Source organism: Medicago sativa, chromosome 8 (genome assembly GCF_051527215.1).
Source record: "Medicago sativa cultivar Bolivia chromosome 8, Bolivia_mono, whole genome shotgun sequence".
NCBI classification, from domain to species: Eukaryota; Viridiplantae; Streptophyta; class Magnoliopsida; order Fabales; family Fabaceae; genus Medicago; species Medicago sativa.
The window spans coordinates 61,224,203-61,247,856 of NC_140756.1; the positions used below are offsets into that span (position 1 = coordinate 61,224,203).

The 23,654-nt window shown below is 36.0% G+C and overlaps 1 protein-coding gene across 1 annotated transcript; it reads right to left on the reverse strand.

The window, feature by feature from the left end:
- Positions 1–16,733: 16,733 nt before the first annotated feature.
- On the reverse strand, positions 16,734–17,723 carry LOC146900190 (uncharacterized). Its single transcript, XM_085736920.1, has one exon. The coding sequence runs from the start codon at positions 17,721–17,723 to the stop codon at positions 16,734–16,736; it is 990 nt and encodes a 329-aa protein (XP_085593046.1).
- Between the last annotated feature and the right edge of the window lie 5,931 nt (positions 17,724–23,654).

Here is a 23,654-nt window from a genome sequence, read left to right on the forward strand (position 1 = left end):
AAAACTTCGTAGCGGATTTTAATTCAACAAAATAATTAGTCTTGGCACGAAGGTCTCATCAAAACATCTCGTAATAATCCAAAAACTAAATCATAGTCATGTAAAATCATAAGCAGTGCGTAAGGAATAGAAAATAGCCACAAAAGTTCTCATCCTGTTACCTATCAGAGCATCTAAAGACACAGTGAAAGATAGCCACTCACGACAGCAATCAACTGCTACTTATTTTCGATCACCTGCAAGTTACTCATACGAAGAGCAACATTTCCAAGCAGAAGGGGTGAGATTCACAAACAATAATGTTAAGCATATAATTCAACAATTATAGTTAACAACATAAACATCATCAACATATCATAACAATGGTCATGTAGCATCATTATCATCATCATCATAATCAACTTCATAATCAACATCAACATCAACTTCATAAATCAACTTAACAACTTGACTCGACAATGCAACTTAACTCGACTATGCAACTCTATCATTTTACTCATGCATGTGGTACCTGAAATTCTAGCGTACTTGTTTTAACACATTCTGTAAGATGTTTTAACGTTTGCAATGTTCCGATTAATGTTTCAACATCACGCGACAAACAGAAATAAAACAAGAAAAATAAAGGACAGAAAATAAATAACACAGGAAGTTTGTTGACCCAGTTCAGCACAACACGCTTACATCTGTGGGCTACCAAGCCAGGAAGGAAATCCACTAGTGTAGTCCTTATTCAGTAGCTCTCAGCAAACTCCTCGTTTACACTATATGACCTAGGACCTACCCGTCTAGACTTCAACCTAGGAACTCCTAGATCTGAGATCCCATCTCACTATCCTAATGGTCAGTCACTGCCCCAGTGACCTATCAGACCTCAAACACAACAAAATAGAAGTTACCTTCCAACACAAACAACCAAACCTTGTTTCACAACTTCGGTTTGATGCACAAGAGTATAAATACTCACAAACTCAGTCCTAAACAAGTATCTAACACGACACAAGAAAGGCACACTGTAAAGATTCTAGACTTGCATCACAAACGACACAAGAACAGAATACATGAAGACTCAAACCCTAAAAATCTAACTTTTAGAATGACGGCTTGAATGAGCAATCAGGTCTTGAAGTTTTCCTTTTATACTGAAGCAGCTTGGGCTAAATAATTCATTGGGCTTCAATAAACTTGCAAATCGGTTCAGCAAACCTGCAAAACAGAATCAGAAACAAATCTGAAAAAGTCCTAATATGTCGGAACCTATTTAGAAGCATTCCAAATCGTAACAAATATTTCCTAAAATAAAATATTTATTTTAGTAATATTCCACAGCTGATTCTTATAAGATATGCGCGTTACTTGGCCAGTAAGTAAAGGAAATATGGTTTACTTAAACGATAAACTACGCGCGTACATATAAGGCAGAAACCCAGGCACACTGAACCGTGCCAGGATGTTGGAACATTGTATCCAACATCTTACAGAGTTGCCTAACCACATGCTGGAACATTAGTTCCAACTTACAGAACAAGGATATTTGTTTTAGCAACAATGCAGCCAACACAAATACCCAACAATCTCCCCCTTTGGCAAATTTTTGGTTAAAACAAATCAAGGCCAATACTTATGAAACAGAGGGATACAAAAATACCATTCCTCCAAGAGCATGAGCACACACCAATGAAGAAACAGCTAGCACACAGAATCTAAAGAGACACCATAGATACACTTCCTCAAGTCATCACGAACACATATTCAAGAAGAAGAAGTAGCAGACAGTATCACTCTAGAGAAAGCAAAAGTGTGCATACATAGAATACCTCACATATCTTCAATCTCAGCTTAAGCTGGCAGAGGTATTATACTGGATCAGAGACATGCAGCAGCGGATCAGATCAGTAGCATAGTCTCAAGAGCTGAGGAATAAATTCCTAAGCTACAACTAGGGAACATAAGTTCTTGTACAAAAAGAGAAACAAGTTCTCTTAAGAGCAGAGGAAAAATAAATTCCTGTGCTACAGTCAAGGAAGATAACTTCCAACACAGAAGTGGAGAGAAGCAAGATCTCTCAAGAGCAGAGGAAAAACCAAGTTTCCAATGCTACAGACATAGGATGTTCCAACATCCTTCAGCACATCAGACAGGAGAACCTGCCACACATAGAGGCAAGGGAAAAAATAAATTTCCCATACCTACAGAGTACTGTCACCATCCAACCATAGAAGCACAAAAACCTAAATTCCTATACTTACATGTGACAGACTGGGATGTCTTCAGAGAACTATCGCCAACAGCATATAGAAGTCAGGAAACACAAACTCCCAAACTTACAAGTGATAGACACAGATGTTTAAACTTCTGACTCAACATCCTTCACCCAGCTTGGATTAATCACAAGCGCACATAGAAGTATCACTCCCCTGAACATAATATCTCATGAGTGACTACTTACAGGAATATTCCATTACTCCCCCTGAATACATGCATACAGAAAATCTGAACAGATAAACTCCTAATGCATAGACATAAAAGATTCAGGATCTGGACATAGACATCCAAGGAATATTCACAAACTAGCAACCATCAGCAGATACATGCTAGCAGACCTATGAAAGGTCACACACAAACTTAGACTTTTAAAAAGCCATATACACAGACATGTTCCATAATATAAAGTAGTAGCAGGGAACATGTACACTAAGAATTCTAAGAAAAACGCTCAGAATTACATCAATATGTTGCAGCAGAAGTGCCAACATCTGCACAGAGTCTCAGAGACATGTTCCGACCTTGTATAGAACCTTTGCAGGGAACATGTACAACATTTGAGAAAACCAGAATCTCAGAAACACAGAGATGTTCTAGCACAAATGCCAACATCTACACCAGTCTTCATAGACATGTTCCAACATATTAGAGAATGTCAGCAAGGAACATGTACAAACAAAAATACTGAGACAGATTCTCAGATTAACATGAAGACCTAACAGGACATCAAGATGTTGCAACATGAAAGCCAACATCTACACATAAGCTTGGAAATAGTTGCAAAATAAATGCAACAACAGTCATACACACAGGTCATAAACACTCAGGCATACACATGCATACACAACTAGGCATATTATAGATATATGCAAAAGAGCACATGTCATACCCCAATTTTTGACCTAAGGTCCCACTGACACATGTCCTCTGACCCGGAATATTCTCTGTCTTTTCAGTGAAAAAATTCGGCAAAGTGGTATTTTAAAATACCTCATTTTTGGTTCCGAGTCGGGCCATCTTCTCCTTTTATTTTTATTTACTTTTATCTTTTAAATTTTCATCTTTTATTAATTCTTTTTTTTATTTTAATTTTTAATTTTAGATTTATTTTTTATTAGTCATTTTTTTCTTTTACTTTAATCACTTCTATTTTAGTTTTTACTAATTGTCCAAAATGTCCAAAAAATAATAGTGTCAAAGTTCAATGAGTCCAAAATAATTTGTCAGGGTCCAAGTAAATTCTCCACGCCACCATCCATGGCAAGAAATACTCAAAGTCTACTCTTTCTTTCCCAATTCACCAATACGCGTTTTATTCCTTTTAATCTCATTCAAGTACCATTCATTTGCATTAACACCATTTCCTTTTGTTATCAATCTTGAGCCTTTAAAATAAACGAAAATCATCAGAACAAAGGACACAACACAATCAACACCCCAGTAAGAGAAAAAACCATTTTCAATCACAATCAAAACCCCATTTTTACGATCCAAACTCCATAACATCACCAATCCACAGTTCCAATCTCAAGCCCATTCACGCACACCAATTCATCAAATCATAACACAATTCATTCTCAAATCACAACCAATCATCAGTTTCTCACAAGAACATATAGCAGCAGCAACCAATACCAACAATCCAGTACACAAACATAGAATCACCAACCTCCATTCACACATAAAACCAATCTAAAGCCGCAGATTCACAAACCGTCCCCAAATTCGAACCATCCGCCACCAAACATCAAAATCCGATCCAAACATCCACACCGGAGGTAGTATTCCTTTTCCTTTACATCTTAGGTTTAGATAGTTTTGTTTTTTTTTATTGTGATTGTGTGAAGAAAAAAAATCAAAAAAAAGGATAGAAAGAAAAGGAAAAAACGAGAAAGAAGAAGAATGTGGAGAAAAGAAAAGACGTAAAAAAATGAGTGAAGAAAAAGGGAACACACCTATTTATAGGCGTGATGTTCCAGTATGCAAGGGTGCATGGCCTTATCATGCACCCACGCGCTACTTTCCCTTGATTTCCAATCCAGTGGCCCCTGATGCCATCAATAGTGATTTGATCTAGGCTGTCAGATTTTGATCAGACGGCCCTGTTTGAATTCACAAAGCCCAGCGTCCCCATCTGCTTTAGGCCCATTTCGTCTTTTTAATTCCTGCACCCCCCTTTACTACTCGCACACCCCCTGCATTTCATTTTCATTTCTTCCATGCATTTTTAATTTCTCTTGCATTTTTATTTTTTTTCTTTTGCATCTCATTCATCTATTTTATGTTTATTATGTCATCATGTATATTTATTTTCCGTCATTTATTTTATTGCATGGATTTAGAATGTAATTAGGTCAATTGTACAAATATAAATGAGAAAAATGTGTGTGTGTGTGTGTGTGTGTGTGTGTGTGTGTGTGTGTGTGTGTGTCTTTTTATTTCTTTTACTGCTTTATATATCAAAAAATGCAAAAAAAAAATTAGATTAGGTTAGGAGATTTTGTGGTGATCCAACGTCACTACAAAATTCTCACGCTTTTATTTCTATTGCTACGTTAGTTTATTTTATGTTCTATTCAATATTCAAAAACAACAAAAACATGCAAATAACAAAAAATCACAAAAATATTTTCTTAAATAAACCTTGATCCTAAATCAAGTGACTGTCGTTTTTATTTTCTTTTCTTAATCAAATATCAATCAATCTAATTTATTTTGAGTCCATTTTCTTTAATATTAAAAAACACAAACAAATACTCTTTTACCACTTTGGCTTTCTTTCATTTTAAAACCTTTTTCAAAAACATTAAAAAAAACACTCAACCAATCAAACATCAATTTCTACCACGAACTACGTGATTTTGATCCCTCGCGGGTACGTAGGCAAAGGACTCGTCCTTCCAAATCAATAAAATGTAGATAATTAGGTCTTTGTTTTTTAATCATTCAAAATTCCAATTTTTTTTTCAAAACAAGCAAGTTATAGCACATTATTTTAAATAAAACCAAGAGGTTCTCGTAGAGTACTACGGACATAAAGGGTGCTAGCACCTTCCCTTTATGTAACTAACCCCCGAACCCTAAATCTTTTCAATATGGGGTGGTTTGAACTTTTTTCCCCTTTTCTTAAAAAAAATTAAAATGTTCAGTCGTGAAATAATTAGTGAGTCAAAAGCTAATCAAATAGCCTTGATCTCCGAAAAATGACGCGACAGAAATGACGACTTCACTGGGGACCCCTATGAGGGTTGAGCCTAACTTGGCTTTATTCAAATTTTGTGCTATACCTTGCTTAAAAATAAAAAAATAAAAGATAGAAATACGTGTATATATGTTCTTCCCTCTTCTTTCTTTTTCTAAACGTGAGTGGTGAGATAAGTCCTACACCCGGGCTTGAGGGAACATTAAGATAGGATGGTGATATAATCAAAGTGCTATTCCAAGAGTAATCTTGAGTGTTAGTACATGTGATAATCCCGCTCAATGGAGGTTCTTGGAAGTAATACTATGTTGACATGAGTAATCGTGTTTGGCACTATTATTTTCAAGTAACCGTCGAAGTTGAGGACCTTTAGTTACCTTCATCCCATCTTAGCCTTTTAGGACGTAGTGCGGTGGCTGATCAAGAGTAATCTTGAATTGGTTGATACGCGATACTACACTCAAACGAGACTTTCCTACGAATGTTGTTGGACCGGGAGTAGTCCCGTAATCCGATAATATTCGGAAGTGGTTGTAGACTTTGAGAACTTGGTAGAACCCTTGTTACATGTGCAAATGGAAACCATAGTCCTCACCAAATGGCGTTGTTACCCTTGGCTCCAACATTATGGACTTAAACCTCACCATGTTTTCACCGTTCTTGTTGCATAATCATGCATACATGCATACATTCATAAACTTTTTCTCATTAAATACCGAAGGACTTCGATAAGTTTTTATAAACATCAGAGGTATGAACCTTGTAAAAGGAACACCGATAAATACATCTTCAAAAGTCTTATCCAGACCTTAGCTTTTGTTGGGGTCTCTTTCCTTGACTTTGCTTTTGCTCTTAAGGAAACTGTTTGTAACACATCAAATTATCAATTGAAACAATGTTCCTTATAATGTCTACAATTACTTTGACAAGTCCTTCAAATAAAAAATGTCTATTTTTGCATAAGCATCATGCATCATTTGCATTGCATAGTCTCCATTCCGAGTCTCACAAATTCGTCTTTTCCAACAAAGGTCAATCCGTCTCAGAGTGGTCTGACTGTCCTCGTCCAAAGACAACTCGCACCTACAACACTCGTGCAAACAGAATGTATCAGTCTGAACAAGAAATCCACGAGCATTCTTGAAGAGGTAACAAACACTCCAGGCCGAGTTAGAGAGATTGAGTACCCGAGTGGTTTCACTGGTAGCTTCGCATAATCAGATGCAGTTCCAGCAAGGGTCTGAACGCCAACATCAACAATAGCCTCGACAACAGGCTCCAAGGATGCAGTTTGACCCATTCCCAATGACATATGCGGAGCTGCTTCCCATCTTGCTCATGAAGAACCTTGTCCAAACTAGAGCGCCTCCTCGGGTGCCTAATGAGTTGCCGGTTTCGTATCAACCTGACCTCTCCTGTGCCTTCCATCAAGGAGCACCCAACCATGACATCGAGCACTGCTTCTCTTTGAAGATTGAAGTCCAGAAGCTGATTGAAGCCAATATCTTGCTTTTCGAAGGTTGAATTCGGATGTGCAAGTTAACCCACTGCCGGACTATATTGTGACACATGGAGTGGATAGCCGCAATTGGGTCACTTCTGATGTTCTTTCTACTACTTATCTGTTCAAATAATGTGTTTGTTGGTTGTTTGCTGCTTTTAAAAAAAAATCATTTCGTCCCTCCTGAGACAAAAGTGAATTTGTGCAGGGCCTTTTGTTCATGTATTTTCCATCATTAATAAAAAGTCGTTTCTATCCCGACTTTGTTTTTATTTTGTGCTTTTTCTGGAAAAATGGTAATACAAAAAACCAAAAATAAATTTCATTCTCAAATATCTGCATAATCATAACTTGTACTTGTCAAAATCAAAAATCAAATCATGCATTAATAAACCCGTTGAACACATTAACCATGTATTCTCTCTCGACTTTGACTTCCATGTGTACGAACGTGAAGAAGGAGAATGAAGAGATTCCCGACAAGGTCTCTCTCATGATGGGGCATCGAAGCTGCAAACAAAAAAAGAAGATTGTCCAGAAGATTGCAGTCATTTCCAAAGTCTGGTATGAGATGTTACCGTTGCCTCGCATGAATATCGTACTTCAGTACACATTTCAATAGGGGCAACCCCCCTCCTTCCCCGATATACAACATGGAAGTCGTGCTTTCCATGGAGGTCGAAGTCCCGTCAATAGGAGTTCTCCTAAAGTCCAAGCTTGATCGAATTTAAGCGCATGACGACCTTGTACAAATATATCAAAAGAGGTTTGAAACGAGCTTCTAACAAAAAGGTTTGTCCCCATGAATTTCAAGAAGGGAACTTTGTACTACTTTCCAATCAGACTCCAGGGGCAAATGGACACCTAATTATGAAGGCCCATGTGCAATAACTTTTACAACTATGGATGGTGACAAACACACACATCCCATGAATGCCGATGCAGTCAAGAAATACTCTGTCAAAAAATATGAGCTCGATAAGTCGCAAACCTGAAAAGGCGGCTTAGGCAAAAATGAGCGTCTCGGTAGACTGAAAACCCAAAAGGGCGGTCCAGGCAAAAATTAGAGACATGAACAAAAATGATTATCCTGATAGATTGAAAACCCAAAAGGGCAATCTATGCAAAAGTTAAGGATCATGACAAGTAACTGCATCAGTCAGCACAATACACTTGGGGCATCCATCTATCAAAAAACCTCCAATTCGAAGCATCTGCAGATCAAAGACTCGGAACATGGGCATTCAAAGTTGTTAGAGAGTATGACGGTTATTGTGTTCAATGTACCTTTTCCCATATATTTACCATTTTCCAAATTTTTCAAAGATCCGTGGGGCCACGCCATTGGCAGGCCATCACTCAATTCATCAAAATTTGAGCCTGTGCCCATTTATTTGGAACTCTCATTTATTCTATTTGCAAAATTTCTTCTATTTTTGATGGCAATACTTGAAGCAAAAATTTTCAAAATACAAAACCTTTTTTTACATCTTTTGAAAAGTGTGAACAACAGACACACTCTCTTTAAACTTATGAGTAGGTGAAGCGTACATCAGCATCTGCCTCGAGAACGGGTACATTCCGGAAGAGAAACATGGCTAAGCACTATGGAGAAGACCTCTGCTTCTAACAAGATGTTGTCACAGTCCAAGAATACAAAAAATATATAAAAAAAATAAAAAAATCAAAGCTCGCTAAGTTGAAAACCTGAAAAGGCGGCTTAGGCAATAGAGAGCGTCCCGGTGGACTGAAGACCCGAAAGGGCGGTCCAGGCAAAAATTAGGGGCACAAAAAAGGAATATATTCCCGGTGGACTGAACACCCGAAAGGGCGGTCCAGGCAAAAGTTAGGGATTTTCAAAAAAAAAAAAAACATGACTGTTGAAGCATGCCGATGGAAGTACACTCTGCGCCGGTTTACAAATGGCGACTTCTTCCAGATTTTTTGGTCAACATTGAGCTTTATCCCCATGAGCATCAGCTGCTACCTTGTGCCAGGTTTTACCCCGTCAACAGGCTTGATTTGTTCACAATAATTTCATCTCCAAGGAAGTTTGCCGAGTGTTTGTACTGCGATGTCAGTCCGTATCCCATTTTACCTGTTGCGTCTTGTCTCATCGAGTTCGCTCGTCACATACAGTTTATACAGTCATACAAGTTACATTCATAAATTTATACATTCATACATCCATACATTCATACATTAATACTTTCACGTATTCATACATTCATACATTAATACTTTCACGTATTCATACATTCATTCATTATTACTTTCATTCATACACAACATATACACAACATCAATTCATACATGGTTGCATCAATCACCCAGAGTTTTGTTTGGCCGCACCCCTTCGGTTCGGTCCTTACTCATTGTGCCAAACGGCGAGTTCTACAAATGAGCAGTTGGCAATCATCTTATTATCATCAAGAGTGTCATTCCCAGTGTGTCTGGTCAAGAGATGTCACCCGTCAGCGTCAAGTGGCAAGTCCTAAACAACGGACAGCTTGAGTCTACATTTTATCTTATTTTAAGTGGCAAATCCTAAACAACGGACAGCTTGAGTCTACCTTTTATCCTGTTTCAAGTGGCAAGTCCTAAACAACGGACAGCTTGAGTCTACATTTTATCCTGTTTCAAGTGGCAAGTCCTAAACAACGGACAGCTTGACTCTACCTTTTATCCTGTTTCAAGTGGCAAGTCCTAAACAAGGGACAGCTTGAGTCTACATTTTATCCTGTTTCAAGTGGCAAGTCCTTAACAACGGTCAGCTTGAGTTTACCTTAATCTTGTTTCAAGTGGCAAGTCCTAAACAACGGACCGCTTTAGTTTACTTTTCATCTTGTTTCAAGCTGCCAGTCCTAAACAACGGACCGCTTGAGTTTACCTTTTTTTCAAGCTGCCAGTCCTAAACAACAGACCACTTGAGTTTCCTTTTTGTCTTGTTTCAAGCTGCCAGTCCTAAACAACGGACCGCTTGAGTTTACCTTTTTGTCTTGTTTCAAGCTGCCAGTCCTAAACAACGGACTGCTTGAGTTTACCTTTCGTCACATTTCAAACGGTCTGTTCCAACCAATGAACAGTTTGAAATCACATTTTATTTTCTCCAGTGTCATCCCCAGCATAGCCGTTCCAGTGATGTCGCTAAAAAAAAGTTTTGTCTTCATTAAGCTATCGTTCCAAACCGATACGGTAGTAAACAATCTCTTCCCCAGTGAAACTGCAATTCCCCAGCGAAGTCGGATCCCTTTCTTTAACGAATTTGGATATCCCGTTGTTTGCTTCTACCCCCAGTCAAATCGTCTTTGCCGTCATGCATTCATACTTGCATCATGAGCATTTCACAGCATCTTAGGTCCAAAATTGGTGTACTTTTGTATTTAAGTCTCTTCGGTCCGTCAAATCAAAGATTTCATCTTCAAGTCTCCGGACGAAGAAACTTAAATAGGGGCATCTGTCATACCCCAATTTTTGACCTAAGGTCCCACTGACACATGTCCTCTGACCCGGAATATTCTCTGTCTTTTCAGTGAAAAAATTCGGCAAAGAGGTATTTTAAAATACCTCATTTTTGGTTCCGAGTCGGCCCATCTTCTCCTTTTATTTTTATTTACTTTTATCTTTTAAATTTCCATCTTTTATTAATTCTTTTTTTTTAATTTTAATTTTTAATTTTAGATAATTTTTTATTAGTCATTTTTTTCTTTTACTTTAATCACTTCTATTTTAGTTTTTACTAATTGTCCAAAATGTCCAAAAAATAATAGTGTCAAAGTTCAATGAGTCCAAAATAATTTGTCAGGGTCCAAGTAAATTCTCCACGCCACCATCCATGGCAAGAAATACTCAAAATCTACTCTTTCTTTCCCAATTCACCAATACGCGTTTTATTCCTTTTAATCTCATTCAAGTACCATTCATTTGCATTAACACCATTTCCTTTTGTTATCAATCTTGAGCCTTTAAAATAAAGGAAAATCATCAGAACAAAGGACACAACACAATCAACACCCAGTAAGAGAAAAAACCATTTTCAATCACAATCAAAAACCCATTTTTACGATCCAAACTCCATAACATCACCAATCCACAGTTCCAATCTCAAGCCCATTCACGCACACCAATTCATCAAATCATAACACAATTCATTCTCAAATCATAACCAATCATCAGTTTCTCACAAGAACATATAGCAGCAGCAACCAATACCAACAATCCAGTACACAAACATAGAATCACCAACCTCCATTCACACATAAAACCAATCTAAAGCCGCAGATTCACAAACCGTCCCCAAATTCGAACCATCCGCCACCAAACATCAAAATCCGATCCAAATATCCACACCGGAGGTAGTATTCCTTTTTCTTTAGATCTTAGGTTTAGATAGTTTTTTTTTGTTGTGATTGTGTGAAGAAAAAAAATAAAAAAAAAGGATAGAAAGAAAAGGAAAAAACGAGAAAGAAGAAGAATGTGGAGAAAAGAAAAGACGTAAAAAAATGAGTGAAGAAAAAGGGAACACACCTATTTATAGGCGTGATGTTCCAGTATGCAAGGGTGCATGGCCTTATCATGCACCCACGCGCTACTTTCCCTTGATTTCCAATCCAGTGGCCCCTGATGCCATCAATAGAGATTTGATCTAGGCTGTCAGATTTTGATCAGACGGCCCTGATTGAATTCACAAAGCCCAACGTCCCCATCTGCTTTAGGCCCATTTCGTCTTTTTAATTCCTGCACCCCCCTTTACTACTCGCACACCCCCTGCATTTCATTTCTTCTATGCATTTTTAATTTCTCTTGCATTTTTATTTTTTTCTTTTGCATCTCATTCATCTATTTTATGTTTATTATGTCATCATGTATATTTATTTTCCGTCATTTATTTTATTGCATGGATTTAGAATGTAATTAGGTCAATTGTACAAATATAAATGAGAAAAAAGTGTGTGTGTGTGTGTGTGTGTGTCTTTTTATTTCTTTTACTGCTTTATATATCAAAAAATGCAAAAAAAAAAAATTGATTAGGTTAGGAGATTTTGTGGTGATCCAACGTCACTACAAAATTCTCACGCTTTTATTTCTATTGCTACGTTAGTTTATTTTATGTTCTATTCAATATTCAAAAACAACAAAAACATGCAAATAACAAAAAATCACAAAAATATTTTCTTAAATAAACCTTGACCCTAAATCAAGTGACTGTCTTTTTTATTTTCTTTTGTTAATCAAATATCAATCAATCTAATTTATTTTGAGTCCATTTTCTTTAATATTAAAAAACACAAACAAATACTCTTTTGCCACTTTGGCTTTCTTTCATTTTAAAACCTTTTTCAAAAACATTAAAAAAAACACTCAACCAATCAAACGTCAATTTCTACCACGAACTACGTGATTTTGATCCCTCGCGGGTACGTAGGCAAAGGACTCGTCCTTCCAAATCAATAAAATGTAGATAATTAGGTCTTTGTTTTTTAATCATTCAAAATTCCATTTTTTTTCAAAACAAGCAAGTTATAGCACATTATTTTAAATAAAACCAAGAGGTTCCCGTAGAGTACTACGGACATAAAGGGTGCTAGCACCTTCCCTTTATGTAACTAACCCCCGAACCCTAAATCTTTTTAATATGGGGTGGTTTGAACTTTTTTCCCCTTTTCTTAAAAAAAATTAAAATGTTCAGTCGTGAAATAATTAGTGAGGCAAAAGCTAATCAAATAGCCTTGATCCCCGAAAAATGACGCGACAGCACCTATACAGATAGGGAATATGTAATTTTTCTCCCCCTTTTTAGCCACAAACAGCACCTATACAGATAGGGAATATGTAATTTTTCTCCCCCTTTTTAGCCACAAAATTTGACAAACAAAAGAGAACTAACACATAGTAATAACCAAGGTCTGCATGCATTAATCAGAAAAACCAAAATGTATCACATATTAGCTGAAAGAAAACAAGCTGGAGTGCTGAAGAAATTACGGTTACAGACCACATAGGCACACACAGGTGCACAAAATAACAGAAACAGGGCTATGCCCACAACACATGTTCTGAGATTACAACAAAAACAAAATAAAACAATCATTCAGCTGCCTCAGAGCTGCTTCTAGAAGCTTCCTTATCATCCAGGTCTTCATCATCAGTACCAGCCTCTTCATCATCCTCATCAGTAACCTCAGCATCCTCATCATCCTCATCATTATTACCTTCAGCAGCATCATCATTCTCAGCATCTTCCTTTTCCAAGGCATGAATCATTAGCTCAAACTGGGCCTTCCTTTCATCCAGGATAACACAGGTATCTTTCAAAGCAGCAATGATTCCTTCCTTAGTCATGATCCCTGCAGCAGGAGTAGAAGTAGGAGCAGATGTTCCAACTAAATCTGGGACATGATTGTCTCCAAAAAGTTTTTGATGAATGGTGAGTGGGGAGTCTCTCTTCTTTGGTAGATCAGAGGCAGTGACAAGACCAGGATGTTGGTCTAGAATAATACTACACAACAGTGAGCGAAAGGCTATAGGAAATCTGACTGCATTAGTTTTTGCATGTCTCAAGGTTTGATCAAATATGTACCTACCAAAGTCCATCCTAACTTTAGTGCCCACATCATATATGAATTTAGCCAAACCTGTTGCAATATCTGATGTGTGAGTTGTAGGAACCCAATTTGCTGCTCCAATTCTGTTGAGAATAGCATATTTTACACGCAGCTTCCCAGACGAGATTTTTCCTTTCTTTGGCCAAGTTCTTACCTTGTTAGCGGTCACCTCCCTGCAAACTTGATTGTCAGTTGCTTCCAGCTCAGCAACCCCTTCTTCAGCAATCCCCAGAAATTTGTTGATGATGTTGGGTGAAAAGTTGACACATTCGCCTCTAACATACACTTTCTAATATTCCCTGCTCAGAGGGTTGTCACAGTCTTCCGGAATGTTTACCACAAACTCTTTAACCAGTTTTTCATAGCACTCTCCAAGATTGCACACAGTTTTTATAAGCCCTGCTTCTTTGATTAGCTCCATTGCTTCTTTGATTTTAACCGTCTCTTCACTCAGTTCTCTTTCAACAGCCACCCTCATATGATAGATAAACTTCCATCTGAGTGCAAATTCTGGAAAATGGAAAGAGACATTGTCAATGGGCACTTTTTCAACAGTTTGTGCCACCTTTTTCCCAGCAGACTTCATTTTACCAGCAGTGGTGATGTTTGGAACATCTTCCTCAACATCATGGTCTGACTCACTTGAGGAAACCACTTTCCCCTTCCTTGAACTTCCACCAGTAGTTTTTACCTGGACCTTACTCCATCCCTTCTTAGGACCCACTCCAGTATTTTTTGTTCGGCTTTTGGGAGTCTCAGTTTCTGAAGCTATCATTTTCTTAGACACTGTGCTTGAGGGGGTCACAGCAGCCCCTCTGTTGCTTCTCAGTCTTTTGGTCGGAGCATTAGTTTGAGAAATGTCATTTATGTCCATTTCATCAACATCGATCACATCCTTGTCCTTTTCCTTGTCTTCAGCATCCTCTTCCTTCTTTGTTCCTTTAGACCCCTCTTCAGAATCTTCTCCTTCTAAAGGAACGAAACTCTTACCTAACTTATCAGAAATCCTAACAGTTTCTGGCGTAGTTTCATACCTAGGATCCTTGTTTTCACCACCAGTAATACTGTCATCAATAGGGTTACCTGGTTGCTCCAAGGATGTTTCAACATCCGACCCAACATCCTCTCGATTATCAGGGTTTTTATCAACAGACTCATCAGCAATCATCTTGCTTCCACCCTCAGTATCCATATTTTCAGTTCTCTCTATAGCATTATTCAAATCATTTAACCCTAATTTCCTACCAGCCTCTGGAATCTTTGAAGTAAGGGTTTTAGTAAGGTTACCTTTATTTGTGTCAGATGATGATTTCTTCTCAGAATGAACTGAGACAGCAGAAGTAGTTTTGAGTTCTTCCTTGCCCTTTGTTTTCGTGGCTTCTTGAACAGAGATCTTAGACCGAGCATCCTTTGAGTCGCTTTTCCTAGTAGAAGCTTTCTTACCAGCAGATTTAGAAGTGGTTTTCTTCTTCGCTGAGATGGGGGCGACAGTAGTGAGTGGTTCAACCCTCTTTGGTACGGAGGCATCTGTACTGTGTTGATCAGGAGTAATCTTTTTGGGCGGGGTCAAGTCAGATTTGAACTTCATGATGTAAGGAGACGAATTAGACGGTTTGGTGGAAGAGAAAGGATTCAGGTGTATTGTTATGAGAATGCAGACGGTTTCAGTTGGTTTTGAGGAAAAAGAACACAGACTAGGGTTATAGAGAGAATGATTGCACTTAGTTGGGAGTTGAAAAAGAAAACCACCTGAAATGGCGTGCACCACTAAGGAGAGAGAGACAATAAGGAAACTTGCACGCTCATCATGAATCAACTGCCATAACTTCTCTTTTAACAAAAAGTCAATCTTGTCCCTTTTATTTAATATTTTTGTATATGTAACAAGAGATAGAAGTCCTTTGGTTGAGGTAAATTTATGCTTAATGAGACTTCTAATGAGATGATTTCTTTCATAAAAGTGATTTTCCTCCAAAAAGGTCCTTCTCACACTATTCAAATTTTCAAGGTATGAGAGGTCATAACTTTTCCTACTCATATGATGTTTCAACTTTCTACTCAACATTGTGTCTTGTTTTGAAACCTGATGCTCTTCACAAGTAACCCATATATAGCAATCATTCTCAGATCTAATCCTTCTCATCAGTACCTTTCCTACTTGACCAGTAACATGACATCCAGTTTTGGTGAAGTTTACCTCTAATCCTTGGTCACAAAGTTGACTGATACTAATTAAGTTGGATACTAGTCCTTCGACTAAGAGAACATTTTCAAGTTTGGGTGATTTCTTGTTGCACACATCTCCAACACCCTGTATTCTTCCATTGCTTCCATCACCAAAAACGACATTTCCCTTTTTATATGATCTTATAGCCTTGACCAAACGTCCTTCCCCACTCATATGTTGCGAACATCCACTGTCAAAGTACCATGTATCACTAGTAAATGTTTCTAGAGATGTGAGAGCCATTAGTCCAAAATTGTTGCATTTTGGTATCCATTTGTAACTTGATGTATCAGGATAGCCATACAGCTTGAAACAGAATGGTCTTATATGACCTTTCTTCTTGCAATGATGACAAATCCAGGAATGCTTTGCCTTTTTGTTCTTAGAATTGATATGTTCTTTTGAATGCTGCAACATTTTCTTTCTAGTAGATGAAGAATTCAGACCAGTAGCTCTGATGTCCTGCTTTTCTTTTCTTATCATCCCATGATCTTCTGGTGCATAAGCAACATTGCGGTTCTGTTGTCTTTGATTTAAAGAACTATAATTGAACCCTATACCTTTTGGATTTTCTATAACTTGCCCTTTTAAGATATCATCCAGGATATTAGAGCCAGTTGTCATCATTTTCACCTGTTTCTTGACATTTTCAAGTTGTGAGTTCAAGAGCCTTACCTCATTATTGAGTTCAGAAATATTTGCCAGATGATTACCTCTTTCAGCTAGAAGTTGACCATTTACCATTTTCTGCTCTTCTAGCTTCTGACATATCTCTGTACTTCTGACAGACAAACTATTGTAGAGGACAACAAGCTCATCATAAGCTGACTCTTCCTTACGTGTTTCTGTATCAGAAGAGATTCTACCAGTCATGGCTGTCACCTGCTTAGTAATAATGTTATCAGTATTTCTGTCAGGTACACCTTCATCCAACTAGGTGCCATTAAAGCTTTTCTTTTGTTTCTTGAGAAAAGTAGCACATTCTGTCATAGTGTGTCCATATCCTTTACATTCATGACACTGATCCCCTCTGGAGAGATTTATCTTGTCAGTCGTTCCTGCTTTGTTCATATCATCTTGTTGTTTTCTGATGTTATATCTGATGTTCTGACCATTTACTCTAGGTCTCAAACTAGCTTGTTCCAGAACCTTGTTGAATTGTTTTCTGAAAAGTACAATTGCTTCAGTGAGTCCTTCATCTGATACATACTCTTCCTGAGAATCATTAGTGTCACAGTTAGATGAAAAGGCTATGTTTTTCTCTTTCTTCCCTTCTTTGTGATTTATCATAATTTCAAAGTTCTGAAGGGATCCAATTAATTCATCAATCCTCATGCTAGAGACATCCTGAGCCTCTTCTATGGCAATGACTTTCATGTCAAATCTCCTGGGTAGAGATCTAAGAATCTTTCTCACAAGTTTTTCATCAGAGACTTTTTCTCCAAGAGACTCAAAGGAATTTGCAATATCTAGAATGTTCAGGTGGTAGTCCTGAATGCTCTCATCTTCTAACATTTTCAAATTCTCAAATTTAGTAGTGAGAAGTTGGATTTTAGCACTTTTTACCTTCATTGTGCCTTCATGTGCCGTTTTGAGAATCTCCCAAGCATCTGTAACCACAGTGCATTGCTTGATCAGCCTGAACATATTTTTGTCTACACCATTGAACAGAGCATTCAATGCCTTTGAGTTTCCAAGAGCCAAATCATCTTCATCAGCACTCCATTCTTCTTCTGGTTTCAATACTTCAGTCCTATTCCCATCATCATCAAGTTGCACAGGATTTTCCCAACCTCTCAGAACTGCCTTCCATGTTTTGTTGTCAATAGATTTGAGAAATGCACTCATGCGTGATTTCCAGTAGTCATAGTTTGAGCCATCCAACAGAGGGGGCCTGTTAACAAATCCACCTTCCTTGTCCATAGTGCTAGAATAGAACTCCCTGGAGCTCACCCTAAAACAGGCAGGGTGCCTGCTCTGATGCCAATTGAAATTCTAGCGTACTTGTTTTAACACGTTATGTCAGATGTTTTAACGTTTGCAATGTTCCGATTAATGTTTCAACATCACGCGACAAACAGAAATAAAACAAGAAAAATAAAGGACAGAAAATAAATAACACAGGAAGTTTGTTGACCCAGTTCAGCACAACACGCTTACATCTGGGGGCTACCAAGCCAGGAAGGAAATCCACTAGTGTAGTCCTTATTCAATAGCTCTCAGCAAACTCCTCGTTTACACTATATGACCTAGGACCTACCCGTCTAGACTTCAACCTAGGAACTCCTAGATCTGAGATCCCATCTCACTATCCTAATGGTCAGTCACTGCCCCAGTGACCTATCAGACCTCAAACACAACAAAATAGAAGTTACCTTCCAACACAAACAACCAAACCTTGTTTCACAACTTCGGTTTGATGCACAAGAGTATCAATACTCACAAACTCGGTCCTAAACAAGTATCTAACACGACACAAGAAAGGCACACAGTAAAGATTCTAGACTTGCATCACAAACGACACAAGAACAGAATACATGAAGACTCAAACCCTAAAAATCTAACTTTTAGAATGACGGCTTGAATGAGCAATTAGGTCTTGAAGTCTTCCTTTTATACTGAAGCAGCTTGGGCTAAATAATTCATTAGGCTTCAGTAAACTTGCAGATCGGTTCAGCAAACCTGCAAAACAGAATCAGAAACAAATCTGGAAAAGTCCTAATATGTTGGAACCTATTTAGAAACATTCCAAATCGTAACAAATATTTCCTAAAATAAAATATTTATTTTAGTAATATTCCACCGCTGATTCTTATAAGATATGCGCGTTACTTGGTCAGTAAGTAAAGGGAATATGGTTTCCTTAAACGATAAACTACGCGCGTACAGATAAGGCAGAAACTCAGGCACACTGAACCGTGCCAGGATGTTGGAACATTGTATCCAACATCTTACAGAGTTGCCTAACCACATGCTGGAACATTAGTTCCAACTTACAGAACAAGGATATTTGTTTTAGCAACAATGCAGCCAACATAAATACCCAACAGTACCATTCTAGGGCATAAGCCCTCGTCGATTTTGAGCATAAATATACTCCTAGGGCATGAGCCCTCGTCGCTATTGAGCAAAAGCTCCTAGGGCATGAGCCCTCGTCTTTATTGAGCAAAAGCTCCTAAGGCATGAACCCTCGTCTTTAAATGAGTATGCATGGACTCAACATCTTACAACTTAGACAACATGAACGTCTTATATGACTCCAATAATTTGGATCGACATATCACATCTTAGACCGACACATGCAGTTTTAATCAATAGTAAACAGCAACATGTCAGCACATCAATAATCTCAAGATATAACAATATCAAAATGTAATCATCGTCTCAAAACATCACTTATAATTCACATAATGCATATACGATTATATATATATATATATATATATATATATATATATATCATCGGTAAAAACATTAAATCATCTTATAACAACTTCACAGATCATCGTTAATATTATATTCAAACATCAACAATTCATCATATAACATCGTATTCAAACATCAACAATTCATCATGCAATTTTGTAAAAACATAATAAATTATACATAATATATTACCATGTCAAACCAAGGATACTAGAAAGATATCACAATTATCAACAACTTTCATGTTTATACCAAAGACCAATTTAAAACAGAGACGTGTGAAAAAGACGCAAAAACATGAAACAGAGAATGTTGTCACCGTACAATTTCGCTAAGACCTCCTCGGAGTATTTTCATCATAACTCAAAAACTAAAAGTCATTTTCACGTCAAATCAAAGCCACTGGAATGCTAACAAAATTATCTAAAACTTTTATGTTTACACCCAAGGCCCATTCTGTACCGATCAATACCAGTTTACGTTTCGAATTCGAAAAAAGTTGTGCAGAAAGTCCATGAAAATTCACTGTGACCTACGTGCAGTAATTTGACCATAACTCAAGTTCTATAAATCATTTTGATATCAGACCAATGACATTAGAAAACTAACATCCATACCTACAACTTTCGTGTTTACGCCTAAGACCAATTCTGTACCGCTCGATACCAGTTTCTATTTCAAAATTCTGGACAGAGATAAGAAAAATCAGGAAAAGCAACTTATATTATTCAAACTTCACATTCATTCAAAATCATCACAATCAACAACAACTCAACATAATTCATACCCAATTCATAATATGACATTAACAACAGCAATCATCAACAACCACAAATCAACAACAACATAACATAAATCATCAATTATCACTCTTAACCCTAATTCTCCAATTCTCAAAAACTAAACCTACAACATGTTAAATGAAATTTTCAGAATCATAGACTCAAGATTATTGAATGATAGTCCCACCCTTACCTTAGATTGATTGATTGCAAGGATTCTACAAACTTCTCTTCTCTGGTTCTTCTCTTCTCTAGGTTTCTCCTCTTTGTCCCAAAAACAGTTTGCACGTAATCCTTATTTTCTAACTCTGACTCTCCTCTTTATATAAACCTTAACCTATTTATTTTCTCTTAATTCCAATTCTGCCCCAAAGCCTCATTATTCTAAATAATTATATTTTTCTACTAAATATATATTTCCACTAAATATATTCTTCCACTAAATATATTTCTCCACTAAATATATCCTTCCACTAAATATATTCTTCCACTAAATATATTTCTCCACTAAATAATAAAATAGGGGCTACTAATAAATATCAACACATAATAATAAAAATATCACTTATCAAACATATTAATTAAATTATAACGGAAAAGACTCTAAACTCAAATAAATAAATAAATAAAAATGGGCGTTACAGACATTTCCAAAAATCTCTTTATTTCAAACTTTCAATATTTCTTTAACCATTTTCTGCTTTATATTTAAAATAAACATAGGACATCCAATCACATTTGTATTTCAACAAGAAATGATTATATCCTTACAATCAAGGTGAAGGTTAGGGGCCACATTTGCAGAAATTTGAACTGAGGAGCAAAACAGTGGAATTGAATTGAAAATATAATAAAAGAGGGAAGTTATCTGATTTGTGCTTTATGAGAGTTGAACAAGTCAAATCCAACCATAGCTGATTGCAAATGGTTTTGTCTAACTTTTTTCTGTATGTGTGTTACCTCTTCTCCATTTGTCCAAGAAAACTTTGAGCCTCTTGTTGGTGATTCTAACCAAATTGAAACTCCTCCATTGGTAGCATTGAAGTCTCTAATAAATCACCAAGGAAACAAGTGTTGTGCTTGCAAAGAGTCCAAAGCATTCCACGATTGCCTTCTTTTTTAAATAATTAGTAGAAGCATACACTACTGAGATGCATAAGTTTTTGCATTTTCTGATAAAGCAAAAGTTACAAGTTGATCATCAGTGGAAATAGTCACATGATCTAAATATGATTTACAAATACACCACATGTTTTGGAGCAAGTAATTCATACTATTCATAGCAAACAACTTCAAATTTAAATTTCTCAACCATCTTTTAGAGAAATGTTCATAGTCCATCCATGCTTCAGAAGCTAGCAAAATGGCAGACATGTCTTTGAGCACAAGCCTTTTTAGCACCAACCTTGAAGAGGAGTTGGCTAAACCACTTGCATTCCAAAATATATTCTTCATTTAAAAGATTTGGGATGACCAACCTTTCTAGATCTGGTTTGATATCTATTTACTTGCTTCGATTTTTTGTTACTTTGTAGGCACCATTTGAAAACTATCAAAAGAAAATTCTTGCTGGAGTGGAGTATTTTTACTTGGTTTCTTTTCATTAGATTTTAGGTTCAAGAGTATGCATTATTTTTTCGTGTGATGTGAACCGAGTTTCTTTGTGCGCAATTGGGAAGATTAATCTCTCGAGTTAGATATAACCACCATAGATGACAAAGTTCTCCTCAAAAGAGTTTGTATTATTTGGAAATTAAAAATTCGAGTCTTTTTATCTAAATTATTTTAATAAATACTAGCGTACATCATACATTCCCACATATATTTTAGGTCAAATGTATCTAAAGGTCCTTTAAGTTTTTCGTTTTTCCCAAAGTGGTCCTTTAAGTTTCAAAAGTCCCAAACAAGTCCTTTTAGTTTTTGAATCGTTTCAAACAAGTCCTTTATGATTTTTAGTTTTTGAATCATCACCATCTTTTTAGGACTTGTTTGGGACTTTTGAAACTTAAAGGATCACTTTGAGAAAAACGAAAAAATTAAAGGACCTTTAGATGCATTTGACCTATATTTTATTAGTGTATTATTCTGATGTTGTCTAGGTTATCTATATCTATACTATGTATAAAGAGGGTACATGAGTTTAGACTAGTTTTTTCCCTTTTCCTATTTTGCCCTTTATTTGAACTATTTTAGGTTCTTATAATATCGTTTAAATTATTAATTAAAAAGACAAAATTTCATTAAAATAGGAACTACCCCACTGCAATAGGGACAATACTGTACACTATAAAAGATATTATTTTAATCTTATTTTCAAATTATATTTTATTATATATGTAGTATATGCTAAAATTGTTATCTTTTTTTATATACAATTAAATGGGTGCAATAGAAAAGGTGGATAATATCCGTCATTCCGTTAGTTATCTATATCTCTATATCAATACTATATATAAAGAATACAATTATTTGTATTTAAAATTAAGGGAGTTTTTGAAAAGAAAAAAAGTTAGCTCAAAAAGTTTAAAGAGAATTTTTAAACTTTTTGAGCTGGCTTTTTCTCTTTTCAAAAATGGCCTTAATTTTAAATAGAAATAACACATGTGACAAATAGATAAGAATAAATTTAAATATTAAAAAAAATGTAACAAACACTACATATATATATATATATGTGTCTGTTTTTGTTTCCTTTATCATTTAAAAAGTGTAACAAACTAGATGAATATATTTATACTTACTTTTTAATTATCTCAATTATACCCTTAAACAATTTTTTCTATAATAAAGATCGTTGTTGATGTCAATAAAAAAATTAGATTATATATTTTTTATTATATTGTTGGTGTCATTGAAATAAATAATCATGATTAGTTTGATTTGTTATAACTTAAAAGCAACAAACATTTATATTTTTAGTTTTAATCCAAATCAAAATTTTATAAAAAAAAACACTGTTAATAATTTTCAAACGTTAGTGGAATAAAAAGAATGGTGTGCCCGTCTTTGAGCTAGTATATATAGAGAAAATAACCTCTTTCAGTTTCTTTGGGCTGGCTTTTTCTCTTTCCAAAATTGTCCTCAAGTTTCAATATAAATAACACATATAACAAATATATAAAAATAAATTCAAAAATTAAAATAAAAGTGTAACAAACACGATATGAGTATATATATGTCCGATTTTTTTCTTCTTTATAGTTTAAAAAGTGTAACAAACTAGATGAGTATATCTATACTTACTTTTTCATTATCTCAATTATACCCTTAAACAACTTTTTGTATAACAATGATTGTTGTTGATGTCATTAAAAAATAAGAATTTAAATTATGTTTTTTTGTTATATTGTTGGTGTTATTGAAATAGATAATAATGGTTAGTTTGATTTGTTATAATTTGAAAACAGCAAACATTTATATTTTTTAGTTTTAATCAAAATCAAAATTTCACAAAAAAAACACCGTTCATAATTTTCAAACGTTAGTACAACAAAAAGAGTAGAAAGACAGACACATGAGTGTCCGTCTTTTCGCTAGTAATACTAATAAAAGAATAAATAAGTATTAATATTTACTTTTGGGTGGTTCGATTCGGTTTGGTTCGGTTTTGAAAAGTGATCCGGAATCTGATCCGATCTTAGAGGTT